This window comes from Saccostrea echinata, unplaced genomic scaffold, assembly GCF_033153115.1.
Source record: "Saccostrea echinata isolate AGI-Se365-2 ecotype Australia unplaced genomic scaffold, CSIRO_AGI_Sech_v1 ptg000054l, whole genome shotgun sequence".
Taxonomy (NCBI): Eukaryota; Metazoa; Mollusca; class Bivalvia; order Ostreida; family Ostreidae; genus Saccostrea; species Saccostrea echinata.
In genome coordinates, this window is record NW_026889803.1 from 46,211,888 (window position 1) to 46,239,886 (window position 27,999).

At 33.5% G+C, this 27,999-nt stretch overlaps 1 protein-coding gene across 2 annotated transcripts; it reads left to right on the forward strand.

Annotated features, from left to right (window-relative positions):
- Positions 1-319: 319 nt before the first annotated feature.
- On the forward strand, positions 320-27,994 carry LOC133172361 (PH domain leucine-rich repeat-containing protein phosphatase 2-like). Of its 2 annotated transcripts, none has more exons than XM_061307234.1 (17): positions 320-396; positions 11,547-12,214; positions 16,015-16,149; positions 16,303-16,484; positions 16,756-16,931; positions 17,524-17,670; positions 17,904-18,355; positions 18,678-18,738; positions 18,884-18,979; positions 19,193-19,351; positions 19,449-19,643; positions 20,003-20,165; positions 20,308-20,438; positions 24,257-24,391; positions 25,037-25,231; positions 25,485-25,704; positions 25,793-27,994. In XM_061307234.1, the coding sequence occupies exons 1-17, from the start codon at positions 341-343 to the stop codon at positions 27,785-27,787; spliced, it is 5,166 nt and encodes a 1,721-aa protein (XP_061163218.1). In that variant the 5' UTR covers positions 320-340; the 3' UTR covers positions 27,788-27,994. The 2 variants fall into 2 exon arrangements, with proteins under 2 accessions (XP_061163218.1, XP_061163217.1); XM_061307233.1 differs by lacking the exon at positions 320-396 and adding an exon at positions 9,416-9,670.
- Positions 27,995-27,999: the final 5 nt, after the last annotated feature.

Genomic DNA, 27,999 nt, shown 5'->3' on the forward strand with positions numbered 1-27,999 from the left:
AAATCTGAAAATTTCCTTTAGAATTATTACATATATAGTTCAATCAGGACAACTATTCAGTGTTTGGTGCACTTTGAGTTGTGCAGTTCTTTTTATCATAATTTCAACAAACGATATTGATATTTTGAAATCTGATACATTTCTGCTTTAAAAGGGCTACATTAATTTTTAAACACTTTCATTTGCATGTCCTATTATTTTCGTTTTTGTATAAAATAATCAAGATTGCACTAGATGATAAGTGTTGCATTTCAAAGGTTTAAAACCTGACTCAGTTATTATATGTTTTAGGTAGAAAGTTGATCATCTATCAGACCTTGTGTAAGAGTGCAAGATTTCTATGATAAGCACGAAAATGGCTGAAGAAGAAATGAGAACAGAATCCACAATTGAACTGTACGTAAAATTTCTGCATATTAAGCTTGCTTAGTAAAAGACTTCATTTAGAAATTTTTGCATGATAAAGTGTCTTTTGTCTGTCTGTCCAAGTTACTATATGTTAAAGTTTTATTGTTTTTTGAAATGCTGCTTCTGCAAATATGGTCTTATTAAAAAAAAAAATTATTTCTAAGTACAATCAAACCTCAGTATCTTGAACTTGATGGGACTGAGATAAAACTTCAATATATCCAAGGGTTTGAGATATCGAGGGTAAAATTTAATACTTAATTAAGAAATATGTGGTAAGGACTTCTCAATCACTTTGACATATCCATGGTATTCAAGATATTCGTGTTCGAGATACTGAAGTTCAACTGTAAGCTCTTCTGAGCCAAATTAAGGCTCCAAGAGCTAATGCTATGGCCTGGCTTGTGACAGGTGTAATCCTTTTTGAATGACGTGGGCCATATCTTAAGAACTTCTCAGGCAATTTAAGGTATCCTTGGGCCAAGGACTTTCATTTATACTAATAATAGAAATGTGGCCCTTCAGCAAGGGGAGATAATTGGGGAAATATAAAAAAAATAGTGGTTGCTAAAAAATCTTCTCATGAACCACTGGGCAGATTATCACAAAACATACACATAAGGATGAGGATATATTTTTAAAAAGCATTGAATTATTATTTTTTGAAAGATGTAGTCTCATAACTGCAACAGTCTGTGCAAACAAATCAAATAACATGCATATCGTGCCTATCTAGACATTTTTAAACTTATGATCTTTAAACTTTGTCGTTTTTGCACTTAAAGACTTTGGGTTGTGTCAAATGAAAAGTAATTAAGTTACAATGACTCCTTTACGTTGTGTTGATTCAGGACATATGTATATGTACTCTACAATGTACCTTTCCTTATGATAATTTTCAAAGTTTTCTTATTTTAAAGTCAAATGGTACCATCAAATTTTCTTAGATAAAATGTCAGCATACAATACTAGGAGTTTTGAACAGATATCAAATGATGTAATACTTGTGTTTTTTTTTTAATTAACAAAAATGTAGTTTTAGCTGTTATTTCCTATAAAATTGATTCAGAGAAGGTGGTACAGCATTTTCAGGCATCATAAAATCACACATTAAGGTCCTACAGTTATTAAACTCTTAAATGTACAGGGAATAAGAAATTAAAGTTGAAAACTGTGTTGCATATGTTCTTATTATAATTTGTTTAAATCTTGTTCCGTTAGGGTAGGGTGGGGCCACAATAGGCAATCAAAATTAACATAGGAGTGTATGGGGAAAAAATCTTTAAAGAACCATTGGGCCAAAAGAGTTGAAACTCTCTAATGGATAAACCTTGGATGTCCATATTTCACTCATAGATTACTGATGACCAGAAAATGTCTTTCTCTTTAAACGAGGATTTTTAGCAAGTTCAAGGTCACATTTAGAAAATTGTATATGGGTTACTTTAAGAAAAAATGCAGCAGGAGATATATAGGATTTTTTGAGCTTGCTCCTAGGAACTCTAGTTATAAATGTGATTTCAATGAACAATATTGTTGCTATAGCTAAAGATGGAAACCATATCTTAAAGTATTTTGAAATACTTAAAATTTATTTTAACATTAAGATAAAAAAAATTCTTGTTTCTAACCAAAATTGTATCTTGTGATTTAATTCCATTGAATTCAAAAATATATTATAAAGGGGGACTGGGTGGATACATGAAATTTTTTGCACATTTAATTTAAAAGTCACTTTGTTTGATTATAATCAAGATGCATTTGCATGTACTTCATTCATTTGCATATGCTTTCACCAATGTCTGCATGCTTTCAAATACATTTAACTTCTATGTGTTCACTTGGCCAGGTGGCCATGCACCTAGTCCTAAAGTGACAAGATGAATCTGTCTTTTGTTTAGGGTTTCAGTCTTTTCACCTAAATATTAACAATTCGGTGTTTTCCCAACTTTTACTATATTGAAATATCTCATCCATAAATGATAATGGTCAGAAAGCTTTTAACAATGTCCTATCTGGTATATTTATGTGTCTTAAAAGCACTAGATGGAGAGAAAAATTGTGCTTTTCTAAATATCTAGACATTTTTACAAGTGAAAAAAAGGTATCTATTTGCAAATTGTGGGTAGGAAATGGTATTCTGTTTGAGACTTGATAAATATTAGATTGATATCTTCTCATGTGATCATCATTTTCATAAACACTGCTGACAATAATTTTGACTTTCGTTATTCATGAAAGAAATAAAAACGTAATTATTATATAATTGTTTATACTCGTTCTGATTTTGTCGTGAGTGCAGCCTCTTCTGTGATATCTTATGATATTTGAAAATTGATATGAAGATTTTGCATATGACAGTACTTAGAAGTCCAAAAACAAGTTTATGGCTATATGTTTATAATTGCATGTTGAAACTGCATGCTTTCAATTTTATAAAATTTTTGATAAAAGAAAATTCCACTTGCACTTTTAATCTAGCTTTATCAGCTAACAAAAAATGTAGATCTTTGTTTTGGAAATCTTAAAGGTACTAATGGTGAAAACTTTGAATTACAATGAATAAGATTTTATCTATATATATTAATATATATCTTGATTGGAATTTTTTGTGTTGGATTTACAATTTAAATTACTACACTACCTGTATTATGAGAATGTCTGTTGTAATATAAGATATTTCATAGAATATTTAAACACCACAGAACATTGACATTTTGACATGAATTTAATACCGTAAACTTCTGTATATATAGTCATGTGAAGTTTGTGTGCTATAGACAAGGTGACAAATTCATGTCAAGAGGTCAAATACCAGCTTACAGTTCTATCAGCCCACACAGAGAGACTGATGCTTATAAATTTAAAATTTGATGCGTATACTTACATGTATATGTATGCATTAATATAGCATCATTTGTCACCATTTTTATCTATTAATGATGTTAGAGGGGAATCAGGGCATAAGCCTTGTTTGCCTCTTTTTTTAATTCCCATTCTATTTTAATAAAGTTTACTATAATTTAAAATAGAGAACAAAAGGATTCAATGTTTCAGAGATACGAAAGATTCACATTGAAAGTTGGATTTCCAACTAGCCATCCAAACTAAAAATGCAAACTATCAAACTGTACATGTACTGGCCTATACCATTATACTATACTAGTACATGCAAACATTGACAAACACTTTGTAGGTTTTCTCACCAATAAAAAAAAAAAAAAAAAAAAAAAAAAAAAAAAATCATGACATGAAGTTGCCATACTGATCTACAAACATATAGTTTACATAAATATCAGTATTTCAGGTCTTTTTAAAACATTCAATTTCTCCAGATGTATACATTAAAATTTAACATTTTTTTGTGATGAAGTCACAAAGCACTTTTGATATACCTCTGATATCTAAGTGGGTGACAGCTGTATTATAAATGTTAGCTTTGACACAGCTCTGTAAAGCTTCACCAAGGTCAAAGATAAAATTAAGTTTGAGAATTTCTTTAATTTGGGAAAAGAATGTTTTGATTAATTTCTCTCTGGAATGATACTCAGATTTAAACATTATCCAATCACAAAGTTGGTATGTGTGAAAATTTATTTAGACTGACAACATGGGGCAATGATTAGATTTCTCTTCGTATTTCAGTGTTCTGATTAGAAGGTTGTTCTGAGGACAAGAAAAATCAACATAAACAAACTGGACAAATATTCAGTGGTCAGGGATTAAATAAGAGTATTACTTGTTTTTGTATAACATCAGCTACCCTAAACTTCATCAATTTGAAAGTCTTTATTGCATGGCTCTGTATACATGTACCATCAATGAGATGTCAACAGCTGTACGTATTCGGTCTATTGTGTACGTGAAATGAAAAAAACTGTGAACCGTGAATTTTTCCGTCTTTGTTAAAAAGAAATTTTCTCATTCCACAAATACTTGTAGATCATATAGGAACTACTATTTATTTTGGGCCAAAGATCAAATAAATGAGGATTATATTCTAGTGCACTTAGAAAAAAAATTCAAAGAGATGCATCAGTGATAGAGATTTCACTGGTAAGTGGCTGTAAGATTTATCTCCCTTTATACAGAGTTAGTTACTGTATAAATGCTTTCTGTGTGGGATGCAATATCCGTGTACATCCATCATTGTTTTATATATTAATGACTGATAGTATGGAATATTTCATAGCTCACAAGATAGATAATACTCTTGTCTTTAATAGCAAAACCACTGAACATTTAATATTATGTTGCCTGTTAAATATTTTTTGGACTAGTCTTTTTTTTGGCAGAATTTATTAGGACCTCAATAGAGCATCGCTATTAAATAGCTGGAATTTTCATTTTTATTCTTGATTGTTGCTTCGTTTAAAGAATTCTAAAAAAACAAGGTAAACAGCTATTTTTCAATAATTACAACTGCAGTTCTGATATTGAGACAGATTAATGAATTGAGAATGTGTACATTTGCTTAATATAACTGTAAATTCAGTGTCTCAGGGAATTTTGTACCTAGTGATCTTAGATTAGAGTGAATACATTGTAGTAGCAGTTGAGCTCAAAACCTTCTCAAATATTGAAATATCTCTGAACTATTAAAATACCTCAGCAATTTCAAGCGATTCAAATATTTTGATAAAAGAACAATTAATTTTCATTTTCCTCTGAAGAAGAAAATCACTGTTTGTACACGGATTTACAGTGACGCAGGGCAAATATATAAATGACCAGTTCTAACAACTACTTGTTGACTTGCAGACAGTTGCCGAATAAATTCTTTAATCTCAAATTCCCGTAAATCAGATCAGTGACTTTGTGACATATAAAGAAAATGCCTTAGTCAATAAAAACTTTTCTTTATCCTGAGATTAGAATTGGAAGATTATGTTAAAACAGTTGATCTTTGGATTATGAGTAATTCCCATATTTATTGGGTTAAGTGTTATGTTTCATCAGTTGACTTGATTAATTCTCTGAGAGTTTACGATCAGCAATGTATAATGTGTATTCATAGGTTACATTTACTTCTTCTTATCTAAGAAAAGGTAAGACTGCTTAAAAAATTTTAAACAAGATTTCATTTAATGGAAAGATTAAAAAAAAGTACAGCTCCAAGGTTTTTTTTCTGTTTTGCAGAGTATTATTTTTTTTTCTATTGGTTTCATTGCTTTGGTTATTTTTGGTGAAAGGTTAATTTAATGTGGTTTACTAACACTATATGATAAATTAGATTAAGAAATAAAATGCACAAAATTCGTTTTTGAAAATGGTGCTCAGAAATTTGTTAAAAGCTGTCTTTCTCATGTTCACTCAGATAAGAAATATATTTAAATTTGTGTAAAATTGTCCTGGATTCTTATTGCAGTAACATGTAGATTCAACTAACATGCTTGGGAAACCCAAAATCACTTAATCTGTACTTTGTTATACCTATTTAATATTTTATTAGCTGGAACCTCTCTCTGACAAAATATGACATTTTTCAAGGCTGTAATTGACTTTTTGAATTTGTTAACTTTTAAAATTGTCATTACATCATGTATTTGTGCAATTAATTTCTCATTTTAGAGACACATTTCAAAGTGCTCATGTAAAGAATAACTTTTTTTATTCTGAGGTTTGACTTTATTTGAATGGAAAAATCTAAACAAATACCAGTAGTTTTAACTCAAATTATGGAGTACTTTTTTTGATAATGATATGAATTAGATTTTGTGGGCATACTTAAAATAGTATTTGACATGTATTTTTTATAATTATATATTTAAGATATCTGTTCATTCTGAATAACATAGATACAACGGAGATCAAGGCTAAGGACACTAGGTAAGTTTAAAATATATTTAAAAAGGAAATATAGCTAAAGGCAGGACATTTTTCTATTGCTACTTAACAACTCCAGTGTGTGGGAATTATCTAATGGAGGCTCCGTGCTAAAAGGCTCTGTAATCAGTGGCTACTTTAATCAGATAGGGGAAACGATTTAAAAAGGTGGAGTTGGTCCTGAACATCAAATACAATATGTACTAAGTCTGGCCAGTTTCCCCCCTCTGGTGCTACATTAGTCCCCTGTTATGTTGGACTTGGTGTTATAATTAATGAATGATTTGTGTTTTATTGCTGATCAGCATATACAAGAGATCAGGCAGCTGTAATTTAATGGAATATGAAAAGTAAGTCCATTTGATTTGAAATTTATATTTTCCATTTTTGAATGTATATTGAAATACTACAGCAAAAAGTAGAATGGGGGCTGCATGAAGATTTTCATTTTCATATTATTTTCTAATTATTTAGCATTCTTCTTGTATGTAGCTTTCATTAAAATATGTAATTCCAAGTTGTTTTTTTTTTTTTTTATAAAAGGGGGAGGGGTACGTGTTCAGTAAAATGATAATAAAAAACCCCAACATTTTTAAAAATATTTTGCAGTATCTACATATTCATTCATCATTATGCATTGCAAGAATATTCCTTTTTGGTCTGACATATATTTAATGAAATAATTTTGAAAGTCAGGTATACATATGAGTGTATTTAATTCCTTTCACTGTGTCCAGTAACTTTAAACTCCATATACTAAAAGGTCATTTACCCATTCAGCGACTGTTGTAATCCGGCTATTAAACTGTAACACATTATAAATCTCCATTACTTATCAAAGCTTATGAAACATTTAATTTAATACCTGTTTTAGACCCGCAATATTTTCTCAAGATCGAACATTGATATGTCACGTCAATCCGACCCTCAGGGGTCTTGTACTATAACTGTCATCCCAGACCATAACTGTACTGGGACTGTTACAATGTCACATCTTAATACCAACCTTACCCTTCAACTAATCCCTACAGGTTTTTATAAGTGATTTTTGAACTTTCTGATTAGTGTGTAACTGCAGGTTAAATTGTCAAACAAAAAACTTGTTTATTTTTAAATCATTAAGTATATAAAGAGTACCATGTTTTGATAAAGTTATTTAAATTTGAGGACTATTTAAATCAGTTTGGTAAAAGTCTTAATTTCAATATTTTAGGACACTTATAGATAATGATTAACAGAGCAGTAAGATGATGCATAATTTTCTGGCCAGAAAATTTGGGTAAATATTGACTATAATTACAAATGTGTTCAGTGCATGCCTATAATTTATTATTTGTTTGGTCGTTTGTGATACATGTATCATGAACTTACTGAATTTTCATTTTAATGGATTTAAATATTATTCACTTGCACATGCACACCAATGTACATGTACTTGTCAGTATAGTAACTGTGCTTTTTGAAAGTATAAAAATTTGAGTACAAAATGAGTTTTAAGAAATTTTGATGCTGGAGATCCTGTTCCATAAGTGTGAGAAGACCTTATCTAGGATGGCATAATTGTATTTAATGTTGCAGATAATGTATGTAAAATACATGTACATAAGTAATTAGGAGATTATTTCCTATATAATCTGTACCAAATGAAAATAGTGCTGGGTCTGTCTGACTCACTCTGACTTTGCTTTTGGTTTACATGACTTTTTTAAATGATTATGGAATTGTTCGAAATTGATATATTTTCATAAGTATTATTTTGTACTTGTGACACTAGTTTGAATAGAATGAAGTTACTGACCCTCGAAACAAAAAGTTTTGTGGTCATATACCTTTTTTCCATACTGTCCTTGAGAAACAGGAGGGACATTAAATGATAAAACGATGCTCTCTAATGGCTTCCTAATTGAATTTAATCACATGCTTTCTATGGCTGCTGACAATATGACAATAGTTTAAATGTGGCTTCTGGCAATAAATTTTATCTCTTAGTTGACAAGTTTTCTGGTCCACAGTTGAGGCAAAGGCTTGAGAAAAATTAAACCAGTGGACCTTTTTTGGTCCTTATGTTTAATATTCTTTGCCATGTTGTAATGACTGTATGCAGTAAAGTAAATGTCATTGTTCGGATGAAAAGATTATTGAAAATGTATGAAAGCATTGTGCATATTTGTCGAGGACCAAAAAGGATGTGTTGAGTTAGTTTAATCTGGTAAGCGTTTTATAGTGTGAGAATTTAGGTGATAATTGGCTTTAAATGCCCGCAGTGTTCCTTATGGAGCCAATCTTATACAACGTCAATGGGTCCACGAAAAAAATTAGACTGGAGCATGTTGACAATTCTTTTATAATGGGGGATAATGCAATCAATAGACATGCATCAGTGATTCTTATCGAACAGTGATACGGATAAAGATGAATTTACTGGTCGTTAAAGGCATGTTGATTTCTTTATTCCTGTCGTGAGGTGTATTAACAGCTGTCTGTGTTTTTAAAAAAAAGAAACTTAAGCAGTTCAAGTAATTTGCATTTAGTATAAGCAGAGGATAGGCCGTAAGCTTAGTGAAGTGGAATCGGTGTAAACAGATCCACTAAGATGTCACTCTCTCTCTCTGAGACTCGTCTGATCTGACAGTCTGTCAAGTCAGCTGGAACAGTTGAATTTGTGTGATTTTTTTTTTTTAATGACAGTGGTTTTTGCTTTTCTAAATACCTAGAGATCAGTGAATGGAATATGTGAAGATATTGTAGTGGGTGGCAGTCTATAGCCTTTGTCACTCTTTCCTCGTCACAACCACAGAAGCTCCAGCACAAAGAAACTGCTTGACTCACAGGGTACAAGTCCACAGTGTTTTAAGCTTGTGTATTTCTCTGACAGAATCTGAACAGTGCTAATAATGACAGAACATTGCCCAGCTTGACCGGTGACTACAGTTACACACATCATGAACAATGGATAAACAATTTGCTGTCTTTGTTATTCTAGGAAGATAAGTTTTGTTAGATTACACCAGGAGGTAGATTAGCCTACAGGTGGAATGCCTTTGTAGAGGTTGTGTATATTTCGTGGTCAGGTCTACAGATACAGTGACAGACTTTTGATAAGTCTTTAGAACACCCTTTGTTATGATTGGTGTGACCCTTGTCCCATTGTACCAGTCGATCAGCCATGGAATAGGATTACCCTCAATACTAGCTAGTACATGGAACACTGTCCAGTACACAGGGACACGTCACTTCATTAAGTCTTACTTTCAGACAGTGTGGTGAATGTTTAATGAATGGAGTTGATTAAGTGACATTTCTTACCTGGATGTTCTATAGATATGAGTGAGGATTCAGAAACTGTCCATCTGATGGACGAGGAACTTGAAGACACTGGGTATGAGGTACCTAAACATGCCCCCCAATTCTCTAAAATGGTCTTCCCATTTCCAAAGTGAGTACCAATAGTTCACTTATGACCTCTGATCTTGGTTTAATTCATAGTCTCCCCATCCATTCACTTGTGATTTCCATAGCTTAATTGGGTGATTTAGTTTCTTGTTTTGGCATTAGACTGTTGCAGTTGTCTCATTTTAACTTTTTTTGCCATAAAGGTATATTTCTTATAATTTTTCTTTATAATTTGAAGAAATTCAAGATTTGAATACTAGCTCTCAGATATTGATTTTGTCATAGATGAATAACAAGTTTATCTACATGTACCTGTATACATTGTAAAGCCTTCAATCTTTGGATGTTTGAAGTTAATTATTATGTCTCTGGTATATCTGTATTTTTGACACTCAGTCCATTCACAAATTATAGTACATGTAACAGCAACATTAAAGACTATCATGTAAATGGCTTTCATTAGTACAACTTGTCTTATTTCTTTTTCTTTAAAACCTCATTATCGGGCTTAAATGCATTTCAATATTTAATAAAAAAAAATTATTATGTTTAGCATTTCAAACTACCTATAATCAGAAGAAAACAAGTCTTTAATTGCTACAGTCAAAAGTTCATTTAACGGGCATGAATCAAGGGTATAGTATTACAGTCTCTTTGTCTGTTTGCTTTCTGACTGACAGAGTAGCCTCGCTACCAGAAGGAAGTCCCCGGTTTTAAATGACATTCAGAGCTGTTTTTTGTCAACATGATTAACAAGACTTTGTCCTCTTAAGTTGGGATAAATTTTTAATTTATGTTTGGAGTTTGTTTAAAAAGTCTCAATATAAATGGACTTAGGACATTCTTTCCAGTGCATATTCCGATACGTTTAATAAGATTTTGAATGACAATGCTGGAAGTGTTGCCGTGTATTGAGATGGCAAAGTTTTAATAATATGTCTAGGGGCATTTGACAAATTAATGTTTAAAGTATCGGTCGAGATGTTTATGAAAGGTATATATTAAAAGTAAAATTCCTGTCACATTAGACTTAGAAACCTGAGTTATTTATATTGATAAGTAGTAATTTTCACTGGGGGATGAAATTGTTTATTCAAACTATATTTCCATGTCTATACCTTGGTCTCTTTGAAAGTTTATGAGGCATTATTAAACATCTGAACAATAAGTTAAAAATGTGGATTCTGAGCAAGTGAGTCATGCCATTTTTCTCTTACTGTTTTCTATTGAGTATAAAATTGCTTCATTTCTTGTTCATAAACTAAGATACAATGCATCATCATTTTAAAGCCAATAAAATTCAAGACTATGAAAACTGATGGATAGAAGTTATGACAATATAATGTTCTATTATATCATTATATATTTGGTGAAATATTTCAAGAATGTATTTTTGATTTCTGTGTTAGCATCTAAGCCTTGAAGAATTATTGGTAGCTTTGTGCATTCAATTAAATTTAAATGAAAACATGTTTATACATTAATATTAATATTTGTTTTTTAACTGCGTAATTATTAACGAAATTTCAATTCCCATTTTAAAGATGCATTTTGATGATGAATCTGTTTTGTTAAAGAAACCAAATGTTAATTTTATGGAAAAGGAAGTATCATGAAGAATGAGTTAAGGTTTTTTTTATGTCCATTTATATACTAAATGTATTCCTTGTGATATCCCTGTAAAGCCCTCGATGCTCATTTATAAGTAAGGCACTGTTACATATATGCAAAATGCAGAGATTTGTGCACATGGCCTACTACGCTCCTCCCTAATGAGTGATCTGCTCAGTGATCTCTGTCAGCTCTTGAAATCATTAGAAAATCTAATTACTCTCATTATTATGCAAGTCCTTTGTTGTATGATCGATGTGTTATTGTTTCTACATAGGTAATTTTTTTTCTACTTTTGTGAATTTCAGACCAAATGTAATGTTGGAGATGCCTCAAGGAAGCCAACCCACTATTGGGCACCAGCCAACCACAGGGCACCAGAGTATGAACTCGATATCGAGTAACAGTACTGTACAGACTCAGTCACGGAGCGAGTCTGGCTCGAGTACTCAGTATCACGGAGCAGAGGCATGGTGGAGCGTGGGTGAGTTCTTACAGCAGGGAATTACTCATCAGAGTGTGGGCTTGTCGCTCAGTGGCAAAAACGATGACGATACTTGGGATCTAAGTGATTCTATCGCTGACCTGTACATGGAGGCTTCAGAGAGAGAACAACAGGACAGAGACAAAGTCACAGAACAACTGAAGGAATCAAAGACTGAAATTGATAAGAAGTGGTTGGAGAAAGATACAAATAATGGATTTGTGCGGGTGTTTCAACCTGATTCTGAAGTGTCTAAAGTATTTCCATGTACTCTGTCTACTACAGCACACAAACTTTGTTTACAGTGTGGTCGACCCCCAAACTCCTTGCATATACAACTGAATGGGGACATCATTCGAAGGCTAGAACCAATTGATAGTCCCTTGGCCATTCAGAATGAATACCTACAGACTGTGGGGTACAAAGACATCAGAAAAATTCAACAGATGGGACTTTGTTCTGATCTTCCCTGGCTAGTCAAGTTTTATGCAGGTAAGAGACAGGGATGTTTGTCTAGTTTCTATAGTGTGTATGTCTAGCAAACACTCGTTAAGGTATGAGATCATTGAGACAGTTTAATTTGGATTTACATATTAAAGTGGTTACACCGGTCTTTATTAACATGAAAATGTAATGATTTCTCTCCAAATTTTATGCACTTCTTGTGACGTACCTTACATCCTCCTACATATATAGAGTTAGAGTTCAGACCATCTTTTCTGTGTTAAATAAAAACTTTTTAAATTCACATTCATTTTAAGATGAATTATAAATGGAATTGCAGATGTCTTGAACACTGTTATGATGCATCAGGATAACGTCACATTATAAAAGCATGCACCCATTAAAATGTGATTTATTACATTTAATAAAAAAAAGAATCATATAGGAATGAATTTTCGATTCAAAGGTATTTCTTATACATCTAAAATGATATTAACTGCATAAACTTGGGACTATTTACTTGTATGCATGACTGATACAGTTGTCAACATTTCTGGCCAAACATCAGTGTAATCACTATGTCCATTAACTGAAATCTGTAAAAGATCTCCAGGTACAATGTACATAAACAGAAAGAGGGGGCAGTATGAACAATTTTGATAGGTAAAGTTGCTTTCTCTGTGTGTGAGGATGGTGTTAAAGTGTTATGGTGGTGATCTGTTGGATTTAGGGGTGTTCCAGTAAAATGCTGGCACCAGTCATATCTAGATCTGATGGGGGACATTCCTCGGTTGTAGTTTAACATTTAACATTAGAAATATTTCTCTTGCTTGACCATTTATGTGTTTATTTCACCAATTTATAGTATTTATCGAGAAAAGGAACATTTGTGAAGCAGAGATAAACATGCCAGGTCATAAAAATAAAGTGTTTGGATGGACATAAACCAGCATTAATTACTCTAGAACCATCTTTAATGAAAGAATCTTTAAAATTTGATATTATGGAGTTGAATACGGGGAGAATTTTATTTTCATAGTAAAAATATATCATGTAAGGTCATATATCCTACACTCAAACAAGGTAAAAAAAAAAAAAACAAAACAAAATTTGATGACTTGATGTCACCCTGTAATTTGAGATTAGGTTGAATCTTGAGGTGGCATTTTTCAAATTTAAATGAAAACTGAGCTGTCAAGAGTGCTTCCCTAAATTTTCTCATGACTTTTGCATTCTTTATGAAATCAGATATTCATACAACAATGGCATACACAAGTTGTTGTGAAATTACATGTAAATCTGTGTAATACAGATACATCGGTATAAAAAGCTGGCCCATTTAGATATTTTAACTCTCAAAATCGTTATTAAACTAAATGGGTCAATCATCAGGATCAGTGGGGCAGAATAATTGTTAAATGATGTGATTTTAAAATGAGAGCAGCTCCGAATTTAAATAGAATAGGACAAACAAAAATAATTGTATTCTGAAATTTGTGAGACATTTATTGAAAAAATACATGATATATGTACATTGTGTACTAGCTGTCTCTCTGCATCCCCCAACCCCTCTCTCTCTCTCTCTATATATAAATATAGATATATAGGTTTTTCAATGAATACCTATTTAACCAGGCCGGTGCTCATCAGAAGGTCTGATTATTGAAAGTGTTACTTAATTGCATAGTTACTCAAGAAAAAGATTGCAAAAATGGAAAAAGGACTTGTCAACTGGTTGACCCATGTGACAACCTTATGGATATGAAACACAGGAAAATATAGGTACATCTTTTTATACAATGTTCCTGTGTTAGATTTTAACCACATAAGACTTTGGTACTACAATATACATTTACATTTATGTAAGCCAGGCCTTTGAAATTCAGATTAATTACATCACAGTAAACAAAGAAAATTTAAACAAAAGAAGTATACACTGCTTGACATCTTGTCAAGGTGTTGTGGCTGTTACAGTATTTTAGTCTGGTTATTTTTAAGATTCATAGAAAACATATCTCCCCCCCCCCCCACATATGCTCTGTATATCAAGGCATATATTGGTTATTTTGTTTGTAATAAGATGATATATATCAACAAGCTGATTTTAATCATGTTGATTGAACATTTATGTATTTATTTTTCTCAGAAAGGAATTTCAGTTTTTTAAAAATCTTCTTTTTTTCCATGTAGTGATCTTAATAACTGTCATTAGGCATTTTGAAGAACCACAAAAATTGTTTTTCTATTTAAGTCACGTAAGTGTAAATTTTAAAATTTAAAATCATTTTAAACATATCGAGTATAGTAATTACCATATCACTTTATTGATTTATAAGGCAAAAATCAGAGGGCAAATTTTATAGACAGAAATCTGCCTGCCTTGGTCTGTATGTACACCTAGAAATGAAGAATCTATTGATCAACTGCATTAATTAATCTAAATAGCCATGTAATGCGTACATATGTGGGAAAATAATTTACCCTGGGGGTTTAAAGTAATTTAAAATTCCTTCCTTCTAACCTCAACTTACACTTAATGTTTGTTGTTGTGGAATTAATTTGACTTTACATATATGAACATAAATAAATATGTACTGTAAATAATATGCACTTGATTGTCAACAGATATAGTGCCAACATTGTAATATAATGCCACTTATTTAAAAAAAATATTAGTATACAATAGACATTTGTATGCTTATAATATTAATTCATTTTCAAAAAGAATTATTGAGATAAACTTGTCTATTTTTGGATAAAAATGAATTTCACTTAATTTTATTTGAATGTACATGTATATGCAGGCATAATTTACACGCAAGTTAAAGTTTGATATTTTTGAGTGGAACAATATAAAGCTGCCTTTACTAATTTCACTAATTATAGCACTAAGTGCAGCATCCTAAATTTATTGAAATTATTACAGTGAAATCACTAATCTTTTTCTCATTTGATTTTCATTGTTTTTAGCTCACCTGAGCCGAAGGCTCAAATGAGCTTTTCTGATCACTTTTTGTCCAGCAACCATCTGTCTGTCCGTCTGTCTGTCTGTAAACTTTTCACATTTTCGACTTCTTCTCAAGAATCACTGGGCCAATTTCAACCAAACTTGCCACAAAGTATCCTTGGGTGAAGGGGATTTAAGTTTGTTCAAATGAAGGGCCACACCCTCTTTCAAGGGGAGATAACTGGGAATTAGTGAAAAAATAATAGCATCATTCAAAAAACAATTGGGTATCAAATTTTTACAAATGAATATAAAGGAAAAAATCTGCTGCCAAAGAAAAGCAAAGCCATTTGTTATATTGATTTGGAAGCATCATCAGGTAGTTTAAAATTCAAGCCCCCCCCCCCCCCCCTCCCCAAGTTAACTTTTCAATACTGAACTGATTTTTGCTTTTTTCATAGCCAATGTGCTCAGGTGAGCGATGTGGCGCATGGGTCTCATTTGTTGAAGTAACCCAAAAATTTATATCCTTTAGAAATGTTAAAATTTCAAATCACACTAATATGTTTGTCTTACCATTGCTTTTTCAAAAATGAAATCAAATCCCCACAAATATTTTTTCCTCAGTTAAATCGCTAAAATATGACCCTATGAAAAAAAGAGATTTTATGGTTTTTGTTGTTTTAGATTTATAGAAACTTTGTGGTGAATTGTTTCTTCCCTAGGAAAGCTAATCTGTTGATATACTTTCTTATAACTCCCATCACTAGTTCGATTTGTTTTTTTTTTAAATGATAATTGATAGTTACTTACTTTGCAGGCAAGATGTTTTCAAATGGAAATTTATTGTTTTATGTAGAAACTAGTAAACAAATTTCTTGACCATGTTTTGATTTTTCAGGTAAGCCTCTATCAGATGGAACCTATTCTAGGAATCAGCTGACATCCTATGCCTATGTAAGGAAGGGTAAACTCCTGCACCAATGGGTGAGGCGATTGTGTGTGGTGTCGGGAACCAGGTTACTCATATACAGAGGTAAGGATGATAGGACTATAGTCTATCCATGGTTGTGAAAGAAATCCCAGGACTAAAAGGTTTAATATTTAAACATATTAAAAGATATATCTTGTGAAGAAGAGCACAGTGACTTTATCAACTACTTGCTCTAAATGCTTTTTTGTTTTGCAGACAAAAACAAGACCACCAAACCCACAGTGGTTCAGTTGGCCAAAGGTGAAGTGGAGGAGGTGACCATTAAAGGTCATGAGCGGTGCCTAAAGCTGACCTCCACCCAGCAGGGGGACCGGTCTGTGTATCTGTCATTTGATAGTGACAATGACTACTCCAAGTGGCTTAGAAAAACCAAAAAGGTCAGAGAAATTTGTTATGTACCACCCACATACATTGTGATAAATTAAAAGAATTTCAGATGGATAAATTCATGCATTGATTCCCAAATAATAGAGTATCTTGTTTATAGCTTTACTACATTTTATTTAAAACAGGATACTGAATTGAATATACATACTCCACATTAAATTTCATTCATTGGAGGTCTTGTTTAAATGTGTTTCCTTCAAAGTTCTGATTAGTTTCTGTGTTTAAATTGATAAGTACAATTGATTATCTTTATAATTTTAGGCTACAGCCAAGCTGCCATCTAAGGCTGACCTTTCTAATTGTCACTTGGAGTTTTTGCCAGAAACAGTATTTATCAATGAGGACCTGAGGAGCCTCAATCTGAGACATAATGCCCTCAAAGAGAGGCCAATAGAGGAGGACATATATACCATTGGCTGGCTGGATGACCTCCCAAAGTATGTACTGATACTAAGCATTCTTTCAAAATGGTTTTAATATGCAATTTCTTATGAAATAAGACTGGTATTTAAGTGATACAACAGGTGCTAAAAATGAAAACAATCAAACCTTGTTATCTCGAACTCAATTTAGACCAAGAAAAAATTTGAGATATCCGAGGGTTCAAGATATTGAGGGTAAATACAGTCAAACCTTGTTATCTCAGACATTATGAACAAGAAAAAACTTTCTGAGATGTTCGAGGATTTGAGATATTCAGGGTAAAGTACTTGAAGATTACGGGGTTGGGACTTCCAAATCACTTCGACATATCCATAGTATTCAAGATATCAGTGGTTGAGATACCGAAGTTCAACTGTGCTTAAAGATAAAGTGATTGGGACTTCCAAATCACTTCGATATATCAATGGTATTCGAGATATCTGTGTTTGAGATACCAAAGTTCAGCTGTATTTTTAGTTTGAGACTTGTTAGGAAAATAGATTGTGTTAGGATATGCATATACATATAATTGTAAAGAAATCATGAATCCTGTCTAATCATCTGTGTTTTGCTTATTTCTGTATGTTTGTTCTTGACTTATTGCAGGTTCCACAGTTTGTGTAGCTTGAATCTGGCTGACAACAACTTGTCAAACTTTCCTGTGGCTCTCTGTCAAATGGTGACACTAACTGAACTCAACATTGCCAGCAACAAAATCAAAGAAATCCCACCAGAAATAGTCCACATGTCCAGGTAGGTTTTGCTGAAATCTTGTGTCAGATGTTATTGCATAGTCTATTACAGAGCACAACTCTAATTAGAAAGAACAGATATTAATTTAAAAATTTAAGAACTGATGAAATGCTGATTAATAAGAAAATTATATTAGAGAGGAAAAAAATAAAGATTTATAATTGTCCGTTTCTCAGAAAGCATTGCGTATATTGAGCCATTGTACTAATTTACTGAATTCTCTTCCTTTTTAGTCTTCAGATGTTGCACATTCACAACAATCATCTTCACTCACTACCCACAGAAATGACAGAGATGAGCTCTCTCAAAATCATTGTTCTTGCCTTCAACCACTTCTCTACAATCCCAGAAGTCCTTCTACAATCCCAGAATTCCAAGTCTAATTTGGACAGCATTATTATGGCAGGGAATAGGGTAGAAAAACTTCCACATGAGGTGTTATGTAGGATGCAGCACATAAAGAAGATAGATCTTAGGATGAATAGTTTATCACTGTTGCCAAGCGAGACAGCCAAGTTTCATTTTCTGGAGCTTGTGACTCACCTGGATGTGAGGGACAACCACATAAAAGACCTGGATGTCCGTTCTCTTAAATCTCTGGAATACCTTAATTGTGAAAGGAACACAATGCAGAGTCTACAAGTGAATGGATCTTCTCTGAAGAATCTTTATGCTGCTGACAATGGTAAACTTAAATACATAGGCTAATAAATACTAAAAAATAAGAATTTGAAAAAAATTAGACTTATATGCAAACTATATTTATGAACATACACATGTATATAGATGTGGTAAAGTACCATGTATTGACTCCAGCATTAAAAATTGCTCTTGTTTTTATCATATACATGTATCAAACATAATTTCTGTTAAATAATTTGTATCATATTGCTATTCGACAACTGTTTTATAGAATTGGAAGTTTTCTCCGTCAATCCTAAACCATTCAACACAATTTCTGTTGAATAAATTGTATCATATTGTTACTCTATTGCTGTTTTTTCTAGAATTAGAAGTTTTCTCAGTCAATCCTAAACCTGAATGGCTTGTCAACCTGGATATATCAAGGTACACAGTAGTTTATCAGTCTACCATATACGCCAAATATTAACATCTGTTTCATTACAAAAATAATTACTCTTGCATTGAAGATTTATTTTATATATATATGTTATATCCACATTAACTCATATTTCCTCCTTGTCATTGTCAGGAACAAATTACCCAGCCTCCCTCCCTGGGTTGCTGAGTGCTTTTTCATGGTCAAACTTGATGCTAGTCACAATGCCATAACAGAGCTGCCAGCAAGGTGAGTAAGAGTTATCCCCCTTATATTGTGCTCTCCTCAGAATTGTAAGCTAAACTGCCAAAGGAAATAAGTAATGAAATTGTGCAAATAGAATAAATTACAAATGATTTTTTTTTTTTTGAAAATTAGGTGATTTTTCTAGGAGTAAAATAAAATGACACTTGTTTCTTCCTATCATTAATTTTTTTTTCGTGATGAATGATTATTTTTTAGGTTGTTCTGTGATGCCCGTAAGCTGAAGGTGCTGAATATGAGTCACAATCAGATCTCTGAGGTTCCCACGGATACCCAAAACTGTGTCTTAGAGGAGCTTCATTTAGAGCACAACTGTCTGAATCTACTACCAGGTCATCTCATGCTGCAGGCTAACAAGTCAGTATAACTCTCCTCTTATAAACTCAATTTACTTTGCCAGTGAACATTGATTGTCATGTACAGAATGTTAACAAGACTTTATGCTTTGTTTCAGATTAAAGTATTTGAATCTGACAGGAAATAACCTTCAGTCAGTCCCACAATTCAGTTTTACCCACAGTTCCCGGCTCCATGAGCTCTACCTGTCTGATAACAAACTTGAGGATGACTGTATTCCTTTCTTGTGTTCATTCACAAAGCTCAGAATCTTACACATAGCTCACAACAGGATTACAGAAATCAGAAACAGGTAATTACTTGTATTGATGTCTTGTGTGTCATCTGGCAGGCATACTGCATTTTTGAAAATTTCAGAAAAGAATCTTGCTTTTTCCAATAGATTTAAAAAAAAAAAACAACAAGAGTTTGTGTGTTATAGTACATGTATCATTTTTTAAATTAAAAGGTGAATTATAAGCATTGCAGCAGTTGATTGTTAATATCAGAAATACTCCAATGAAGGATTGAATCTGATATTAAAATTCGCTAGTATTGCAGAACAGACTACTGTAGATGTACATTTATGTAAATACATTTTATACATGGGCTTTTATACTGAATAATGTACTGGTTCGTCTCTTACATTATCACATATTAACACAATTTCAGAGATATTTTTAAGCTAGAGAACCTACAGGAGATTAATTTATCAGGAAATGACCTTAGAACTCTTCCCCACAACCTTGGGAGACATCCTAAGTTGCAGGTCTTACGAGCCAACACAAACTACCTCAAGGAGCTGCCTGATTTCAAAATGGCAAATAACCTGAAGGTTTGTGCAGGAGCTTAATATATTATGCTTTCAGCAGAGGTGTTACACACAAGGACCACAGCAATAATTTTTTTTGTGCCTTTTTGAAAAAATACTTTTCATATTTTCATGCCTTTCTTAGTACATTTTTGTTTATTTACAGGTCCTAGAGGTAGGATCGAATCGACTGTCTGATGTGTCAGTCACCGGTTTAATGGGTTCCCAGGTCCAGTTGTTGGACATTTCTGGTAACCCAGACATCATGGTCAAGAGTAGTGAACTGAAAGGAATAAGGTAAAAACAAAATCAAATGTTTATTGCTTGTTACTTGTATTCTCAGAACACTCTTAATTATGTTCCCCAAACGAAGTTTGGGAACATATTGTTTTTACTCTGTTTCTTATTAGGTCTTCCGTTTTCAACGGAAGACCTATAGTGATTCTACTGTTTCTTATTATTATTATTATTATTATTTTTCATTTTTATTTTTCTGACCTTTTCAAATCGCGATATCTCAAAAACTACTCATTCATTTTCAGCCAAATTTTCAGGAATGATTTGTTATCTCATGCCATTTTGAAATATTGAAAAAGTTTGGAAAAATTTACTTCCGGTCGGGAATTATTACGATTTTTCACTTTTTCCACTAAAAATCTAGTCCATGAATGTTCTCAGAAACTGTTAAAGGTAGGAGTCTGAAACTTTCAGGTATGATAGAATTTGGTTTGTAGATGTGTGATGGAAACATTTCGTGTGTCGTCGTAACTTCCGGTCGTCACAGGAAGTGATTTAAAAAGGGTAATTTTTTGAACTTTTTTGTTTTTCAATATTTTTTTATGATGTTGATAGGCTTAATAAAGAGTTTTACAAGAATGCTAAATATGTAGTTTGTTTAAAAATTGATTAACCCATACTCTGAATATTTATCATTTTTCAATTTTAAGAGACGGTGTTTGATAGTGTAATGGTTAGCATGTTGAATTTTCTAGTGGGCGATCTGGATTCAATCCAAAGAATTTCCGAATTTTTTCTCACTTTTTGGGGCTCAAATATAAGATTTTATCTTAAAGGGGGGGGGGGGGGCTATGTCTTTAGACGTCAGAGCAGCGGTGTTTGACGGCACAATATCAGCGTGTCTTTTTACTCCCTCATAAAGAGTTTGCAGTTTAATTTTGCACTAATTAATGTGCATAGATGCAATTGTGATATGACAAAATGAGGAAAACATGTTGGTGCAAATGTATATGTAGCTAGATACCTATGCAATTGTATCATAAATTGGAGAGTTGCGGAATTGTATTTTGAAAGTAGAATTTGTTACTTTCTCATGTTGATTGAATAACATATATAGCAATTTCAAATGAGAGAAAAATAAACTTCAATGATATTTTTCTTTGATTTTAGTAGGGCAATATTCCTTTATAGATGCAAGTTACAGAACATAATAGGTATCAGATTCCTTGAGCGTCATATGGAGAGACGTGTTTTGTTGCGAAACATTCCAGTCTTTTCATTAATGTGTTACTAATTGGAATAATCCACTTTGGGGGTAAAGAGGAATATAAAATGTGTAAGAAAACTTAGTGCTGCCTTTATGTTACTTGCCCGTATACGATATGTAATATGTACAGTGTGATAAATATACATTCTTAGACTCGAAAATCAGGCTACAGCAACATATTTTTAAAAATTTCATTGAAGCTATCACGTACTCTTATTCAATTGAAGACACATTCCAAAGAAAAGGCGCGATGATTTACTCGTGACGTTTGGCGCGAAATAATGTATCTTGACCCGCCTTTCACAAATGGTCTGATGCAGTAGTGTAGAAGTACAGAAAAAGATTACACGGACATGTCTGAATTTGGAATTGCATAGAATAGAAAGTTGAATGCATAAAGAAAAAAGGAAGTAAACACAATAGTTTTTTTTTTTTAGTTTTTATCAGTAACAGATTATTTTCTCTGCTATCAGTTATTGTTAAAACTCAAGTAACAAATCCGATGTAAATCTACTAGTACTTGCACAAAATTTAGCTGGCAAGTTTTCATCCTATAATTCCACACTATAAGAAATAAAGATTAACCTGCCTGACACTCGTTACTTCAGGGAATGAGTGCAAGGTAAACATCAATGATGGCTGGTACATTGCGCTAGTGTAGTGGTATCAATATTAAAGAACAAGGTCCACTTAGGGCCTTTTTTGGCCCTGTGAATTTCAGAAAAACTGAAACTTCTTTGACAATGCATTAAATATCATTTAGACCTTTGATGACTGCGTATCTATCAAAATGACGTAATTTTCTGGCTAGCCAATGCATTATGACGTCATGAAATGCGACATTTTCCTCATATCGTGAAAAATTCTACAAAACAAACCAATTTTTAAAGCTAATTTTTCGATATTTAATATAGAGCGTAACCTCTGATCTTAAATATGCAACTATAAAATGATAGAACTTTTTCTGAGGATTACAAAACCTGTTTTATTATTTAGATCAGAGGATGCAATCATATTATTTCTCTTCTTTCTTTTTTAAGCTAAAACTTGCATCACTTGATTGCATCTCTTTCGCTGTTTTGAAATATGTTAGATTCCACCGGAAATAAAACGTCAACTTCCGGTCTATTGCTCGGCAACAGTAAACGATTGAAGTCTGAAACTTTCAGGACTGATAGTCAGTGATCAGTTTATTTGAATCGTGACAAAATCTTGTATCGCCGTTACTTCCGGTCGTGACAGAAAGTAATGCAAATAAGGGAATGGTTAATGGTTAGCACGTTGGATTTTCAGTCTGACGACGAGGGTTAAATCTCCAGAGTGTCTGAATTTCTTTTATCACTTTTTCAGTTTGAGTTTTCTTTTTTTCAGAATCGGACGGAAGACCTCTCATTGCTCGCAATGAGTTTCTAGTTATTATTATTATTCTTTTTTTCTACTTTCTTCTCCGGTACTTTTTTGTCCGGGAGTGTTCTCATAGAACCACTCATCCAATTGACATGAAACCTTTTTAGGGTTAATAGGCATGTTGTGTAGGTGTTCGGAACGAAGGTCATTTTGCGCGCACATGCATGCACGTGCGCGCGCATGCGATGAGTGAAATGACTGATATACTTGATGAAGCCATAACTTTTATATTTCTTGATGAATTGCTTTGAAACTCAAAGTATAAAGATATATTAGTAGTCTAGACAAGAAAACATGGTCAAATTAGCGTGAACTCACGCGCATGCACGTGCGCTCTTCTCTGATTGGCTGATACAAAAATCTCAATAATTTCCTTGTTTTTTGACAAAATACTTTGAAATTTAGAATATAAGTATATATTATAAAGTGCTACAACATGTTATATAGGAAATTTCTTGAAAACATGCGCATGCAGGTGTGCTGCAATCTGATTGGTTGAAACTTTAAATGTGTATAACTCCCTTGGTTTTCAACAAAACAGAATGAAATTTACGACATGGATAGGCACATAGAGCCCCCACATTATGATACTATCAAAATTGAATGCAAGGCCATGCATGCGCTTATGCTGAATTCTGATTGGCTAATACCTAAAGGGTTACATCTCTTTTATTTTTCAATGAGATCCTTTAATATTTAACACAAATGTATGTATTGTGAGACACTATAAGAAAATTAATGTGAAAAATGTAGAAAACATGTGCAAGCACATGCGCTGAAATTTGATTGGCTAATACCCATATGGCTATATTGGAGTAGTTTCCAATGAAATACCCTTAAAAATAAAGTGTCCATCTATATTACTAAAGTATTGTCTAATTTATTTAAGCTTGTAGGGAATGGAGCATCATAAGGGATTGGGTAGCTGTTTGGGGAACATCTGTAACGGTTCCCGTTACAATTAGCACTAGTTTAGCATTAAATACAAATGAAGGACTACAGTAAAACACGCTTATAACAAAGTGCAAGGGACGGACAATTTTGCTTCATTATAAACATAAATCGTTATATCCCTTAAAATCACAATATATTTTAAAGCCATAGGGAATGAAAATCACTTTGCTGTAGGCGTCAATTCGTTATTAGCATGTTCGCTGTAAGTGTGTTTTACTGTATATATTTTCTCACTTTTTACCTTTTTCAGTACCATTAAGAAGATATGTACATTGGACATGAGGGGACAGAACCGCTCACTGCTTGACCTCAGACAGGCTCCCTTTGAGAGTGGAGGGTGTCCCTGGCAGACTGGACTGTCTCAGACCTCAGGAATGAGGAATAAGTAATTATTATTTTTAATTAACAAATAAATTACTGTAATATACCATGTATCTCTAAATTGATTCTACAAATGCATGCATCTTAGTAGAGAGAATTCACCCACTCCCCCTAAAATTGTAAACTACTTTACTGTATGAGAGAATTGTGCTTGTCTTCAAAGTACAGTCAAACCTCATTATCTCAAACTTGATGGACCAAAAGAAAACTTTAAGATATCTGAGAATTTGAGATATCAAGGGTAAAATACTTACAGAATGAATGGATGGGACTGCCAAATTACTCTGACATATCCATGTTAATTGAGATATCAGTGTTTGAAATACCAAAGTTCAACTGTATTTTGAATGCTTTATACAGTTGAACATCAGAATCACACACATTAATACGAGTATGTTGAATACCAAGGATAGGTCATATTGAGTCAGTGGTTCTGAAGTTATTATTTATTTTAAAAGGACTCAACTTAGTTACATGTATCTTGTTACATATACCGGTATCCAGGTTCTACTATATTTTTTAAACTATTTGTGATTAAATTTATATCCACATTTAAAATATAAGTGTTGAAAGTAATCAACTTTAGTATACAAGACCTTTATTCACTTTAAAGTGTGTAATCTTTTTACTGTTGTGCTGACTATTTTAGACTCTGTGTGACAATTCTTAACAAGCCCCAATTCACCAATGAGGTGGAGGGTCTGTTTGGCGTGTTTGATGGAGGGCGGAATGAGGAGGTCATTAAGATCATTGATGATGTCATCAGTGACACGGTGCTGGAGGAATCCAATCAGAGTTCAGCGAATCAGCAGAGTCTGAAATATGCCCTGCTTTCTGTTCACAGGTAATATGATCTAAATCTGAGCCAAGGTTTGTGGACCAGTAAATGTTTTAGAATTTAATTTTTAGTTAAACCCCTTTAAGAGTTTAAATTTTTTGTTCAAGTATCATGGTTTTTTAACTTAAACCATTTGGTTTAGATATCTTTGTCTGGGTTAAAGGTTGTTTGTAAAGAGCATTTCAAAAAACCTATAATCAATGGGGTCATTTAGAAAACAGGAATGGAATTCAAATGAATATTAACGGTTCTTTTTCAGCAAACTGCAGTCTACCGGTCAGAAGGTAGGAGCTGCAGCTGCTGTGTGTCATCTGAAGAAAGAGAACAACCAGTACAGTCTGTGTATGGCTAATGTTGGGGATGTAGAGGTAGTCATCTGTCGTCGAGGGGAGGTGGTGCCTGTCTCTAGGCGATTCCTTGTGCAGAGTGACCAGGAAGAGTGCCGACGAATCTGCAAGTCTGATGGAATAATTACAGAGGTTTGTTTACTAAAATATAAATTTGATGTCACATCTCTGCATTTGAGTTTAATGCTAAAAAAAGGAATCATTTGTGCCTTGTTTTCAGGATGGCAGAGTGAATGGAGTGGCCTTTCAGACTAGACTCCTTGGAAGCAGTTTTCTGTATCCCCATGTTATTCCTGACCCCCATCTGGTGCAAGTAAATCTTCATCATGATGACCAATTCATCATCATAGCTAATCATGGCCTCTGGAAATATGTAAACTATGAGGATGCTGTGAAACAAATAAAAAACATTCCTGATCCTGTCATAGCTGCCAAACGCTTGCAAGACTTGGCACAGGGATATGGATCAAAGGAGAGCATAGGGATTCTTGTCATCAGACTCTTGTTGTCAGAGAAGGAGAGAAACAAAATGAAGACCATTTTACAGAAGCAGTTTCAGGCTGAGCAGGAATTACTGGCTGTTCTGAAAGAAAGGGATGCAATCAAGGAGGAGGAGAGGAGGAAGAAAAAAGAGGAAATTGCTCATGAAGAAGATGGTGTTCCTATGGACATCCTCAAACTAAAAAAACATGGAAAAAGGAGAATGCAGGCATTCGATGTGTTCCACGAGGAAGGTGGTGATTATGTGAGTCTTGCTTTCAGTTCTTCTGATTCCTCTAGTGAAAACTGGGAAGAAGTTCTCCAAAAGCGTCTTGCAGAAGAAGTGAAAAACAAAGAACTTAGACATTTGTTTGATGATGAGAACAAAGAGACTGATGTTATGAATGCAGCTTTTGAGATGGGATACAATGGTGTGGACCCCAACTGGAATACAAAAGACACCAGCAAGAAAAAATATAAAAAGAAACATCATGCACCAGATCCTAATGTGAACATTATCAGTCCTGTGAACTATCAACCAAATGCTTTGATCAATGCAAGTCCTTCTGTAGAATCAGTGGAATTTACAAAGGACTACAGTGGTTCTCAGAATGTGGACAGAGATGCTGTGTTATTTCATCAGATGCAGATAGCACGTTCAAAAAGTAAGAGCACAGATAGCATGGATTCCATACAGTCTGTTCCCAATAGTTCATCATATAGGGATGTTCCTGTGGCAACTAAGAGCTCTTCTCACAGTATAGAGGTTCTCATTCATAAACCACATCATGGATCATGGGAGGAGAGACTTGGAGGGTCTCAGCCTAGTTACCTACCCACACATCAAAAGAATCTCTCTCTACAGGACTTTGACTGGGAGGTTCCTAATTCCTGTCCCGACACAAAGTCTGTGGAGATGGAACATGTGAAACTTCATAAATTAGACAGGAAATTTGATGCTTCAATGAATAATTTGTTTGTAGCAGAAAATCAAGAAAAAAGCCAACCCCAAGGTCTTGTCATTTCACCAGCAGGTTCTGATGAAAATGTTAAGGAAACCCCTGAAATATATGAGGATGAAACCATTGTAAGTGGCTATAAAACATCCCCAACAATTAAAGACAAAAAACAGAGGGCACCTCCACCCCCTCCTCTCCCACCAAGAGTGTCACTGGAGGATCTGTATGCTAAACCTCAAAAGAAGGAAAGGAGAGCTGCACCCCTACCACCAACTTGTGGATCACCACAAGGAAAAACCACAATTCAAGTCCAGGAAGATGAGGAAAAATCTGCATTTCAAACTGTGAAACCAGTTGTTCCTCCAAGGACCTATCTGTCGAAACCTGAGGCAGGGGACAACAGTCAGATAAAGAAGCTTACTGACTCTCTTCTTGCTTTGCAAGGAAGAGATGTGTTGAATATTCGTGCCAAAATTTCCAAATTTGAAATCGGTGACCACCAACCCTCCAATGTCCCAGAGAGGAATGTGGATTATATTCTAACTTCTGAAGGTAGTGAGACACAAACAAGTGAGGATAAAGGCTATTTAAAACACGAACCTGATGTGAATTCCAATTCTCTGACCAGTCTTCAGAACTTTTATTTTGCCCTACAGAATGGGACTCATACAAGCCAGTGTCATGATGAAGCCAGTAATCCATTTAGTACACCATCAATGGAGTCTCTCCTGCACAAGTCACTGAGCCAACAGAGTGTTATAGAAACATACTTATAACTGCAAGTAAACCATCTCTAAATGGATTTACCAAACATTTTGTTGCAATACCGGTATATAATGATCATTCTTACAAATTTTAATAGTAGAAATTCATATTCACAGGCATACAGCTGCTTGTAAAGTGACCAGAAATACACAGTTTTTCTTTGATCAATTTAATACTGGTTTTTATGATATTTTAAAATGATGTCTTAAAAATTTAATTGTGC

Bases quoted from the DNA above. Each gene is read 5' to 3' on its own strand.
- LOC133172361 (XM_061307233.1), top strand. From the start codon at position 9,558: ATGAGTGAGGATTCAGAAACTGTCCATCTGATGGACGAGGAACTTGAA. The intron at 16,485-16,755 runs GTCAGAGAAATT...TTATAATTTTAG, and splicing joins GGCTTAGAAAAACCAAAAAG to GCTACAGCCAAGCTGCCATC. The intron at 18,356-18,677 runs GTAAACTTAAAT...TGTTTTTTCTAG, and splicing joins TCTTTATGCTGCTGACAATG to AATTAGAAGTTTTCTCAGTC.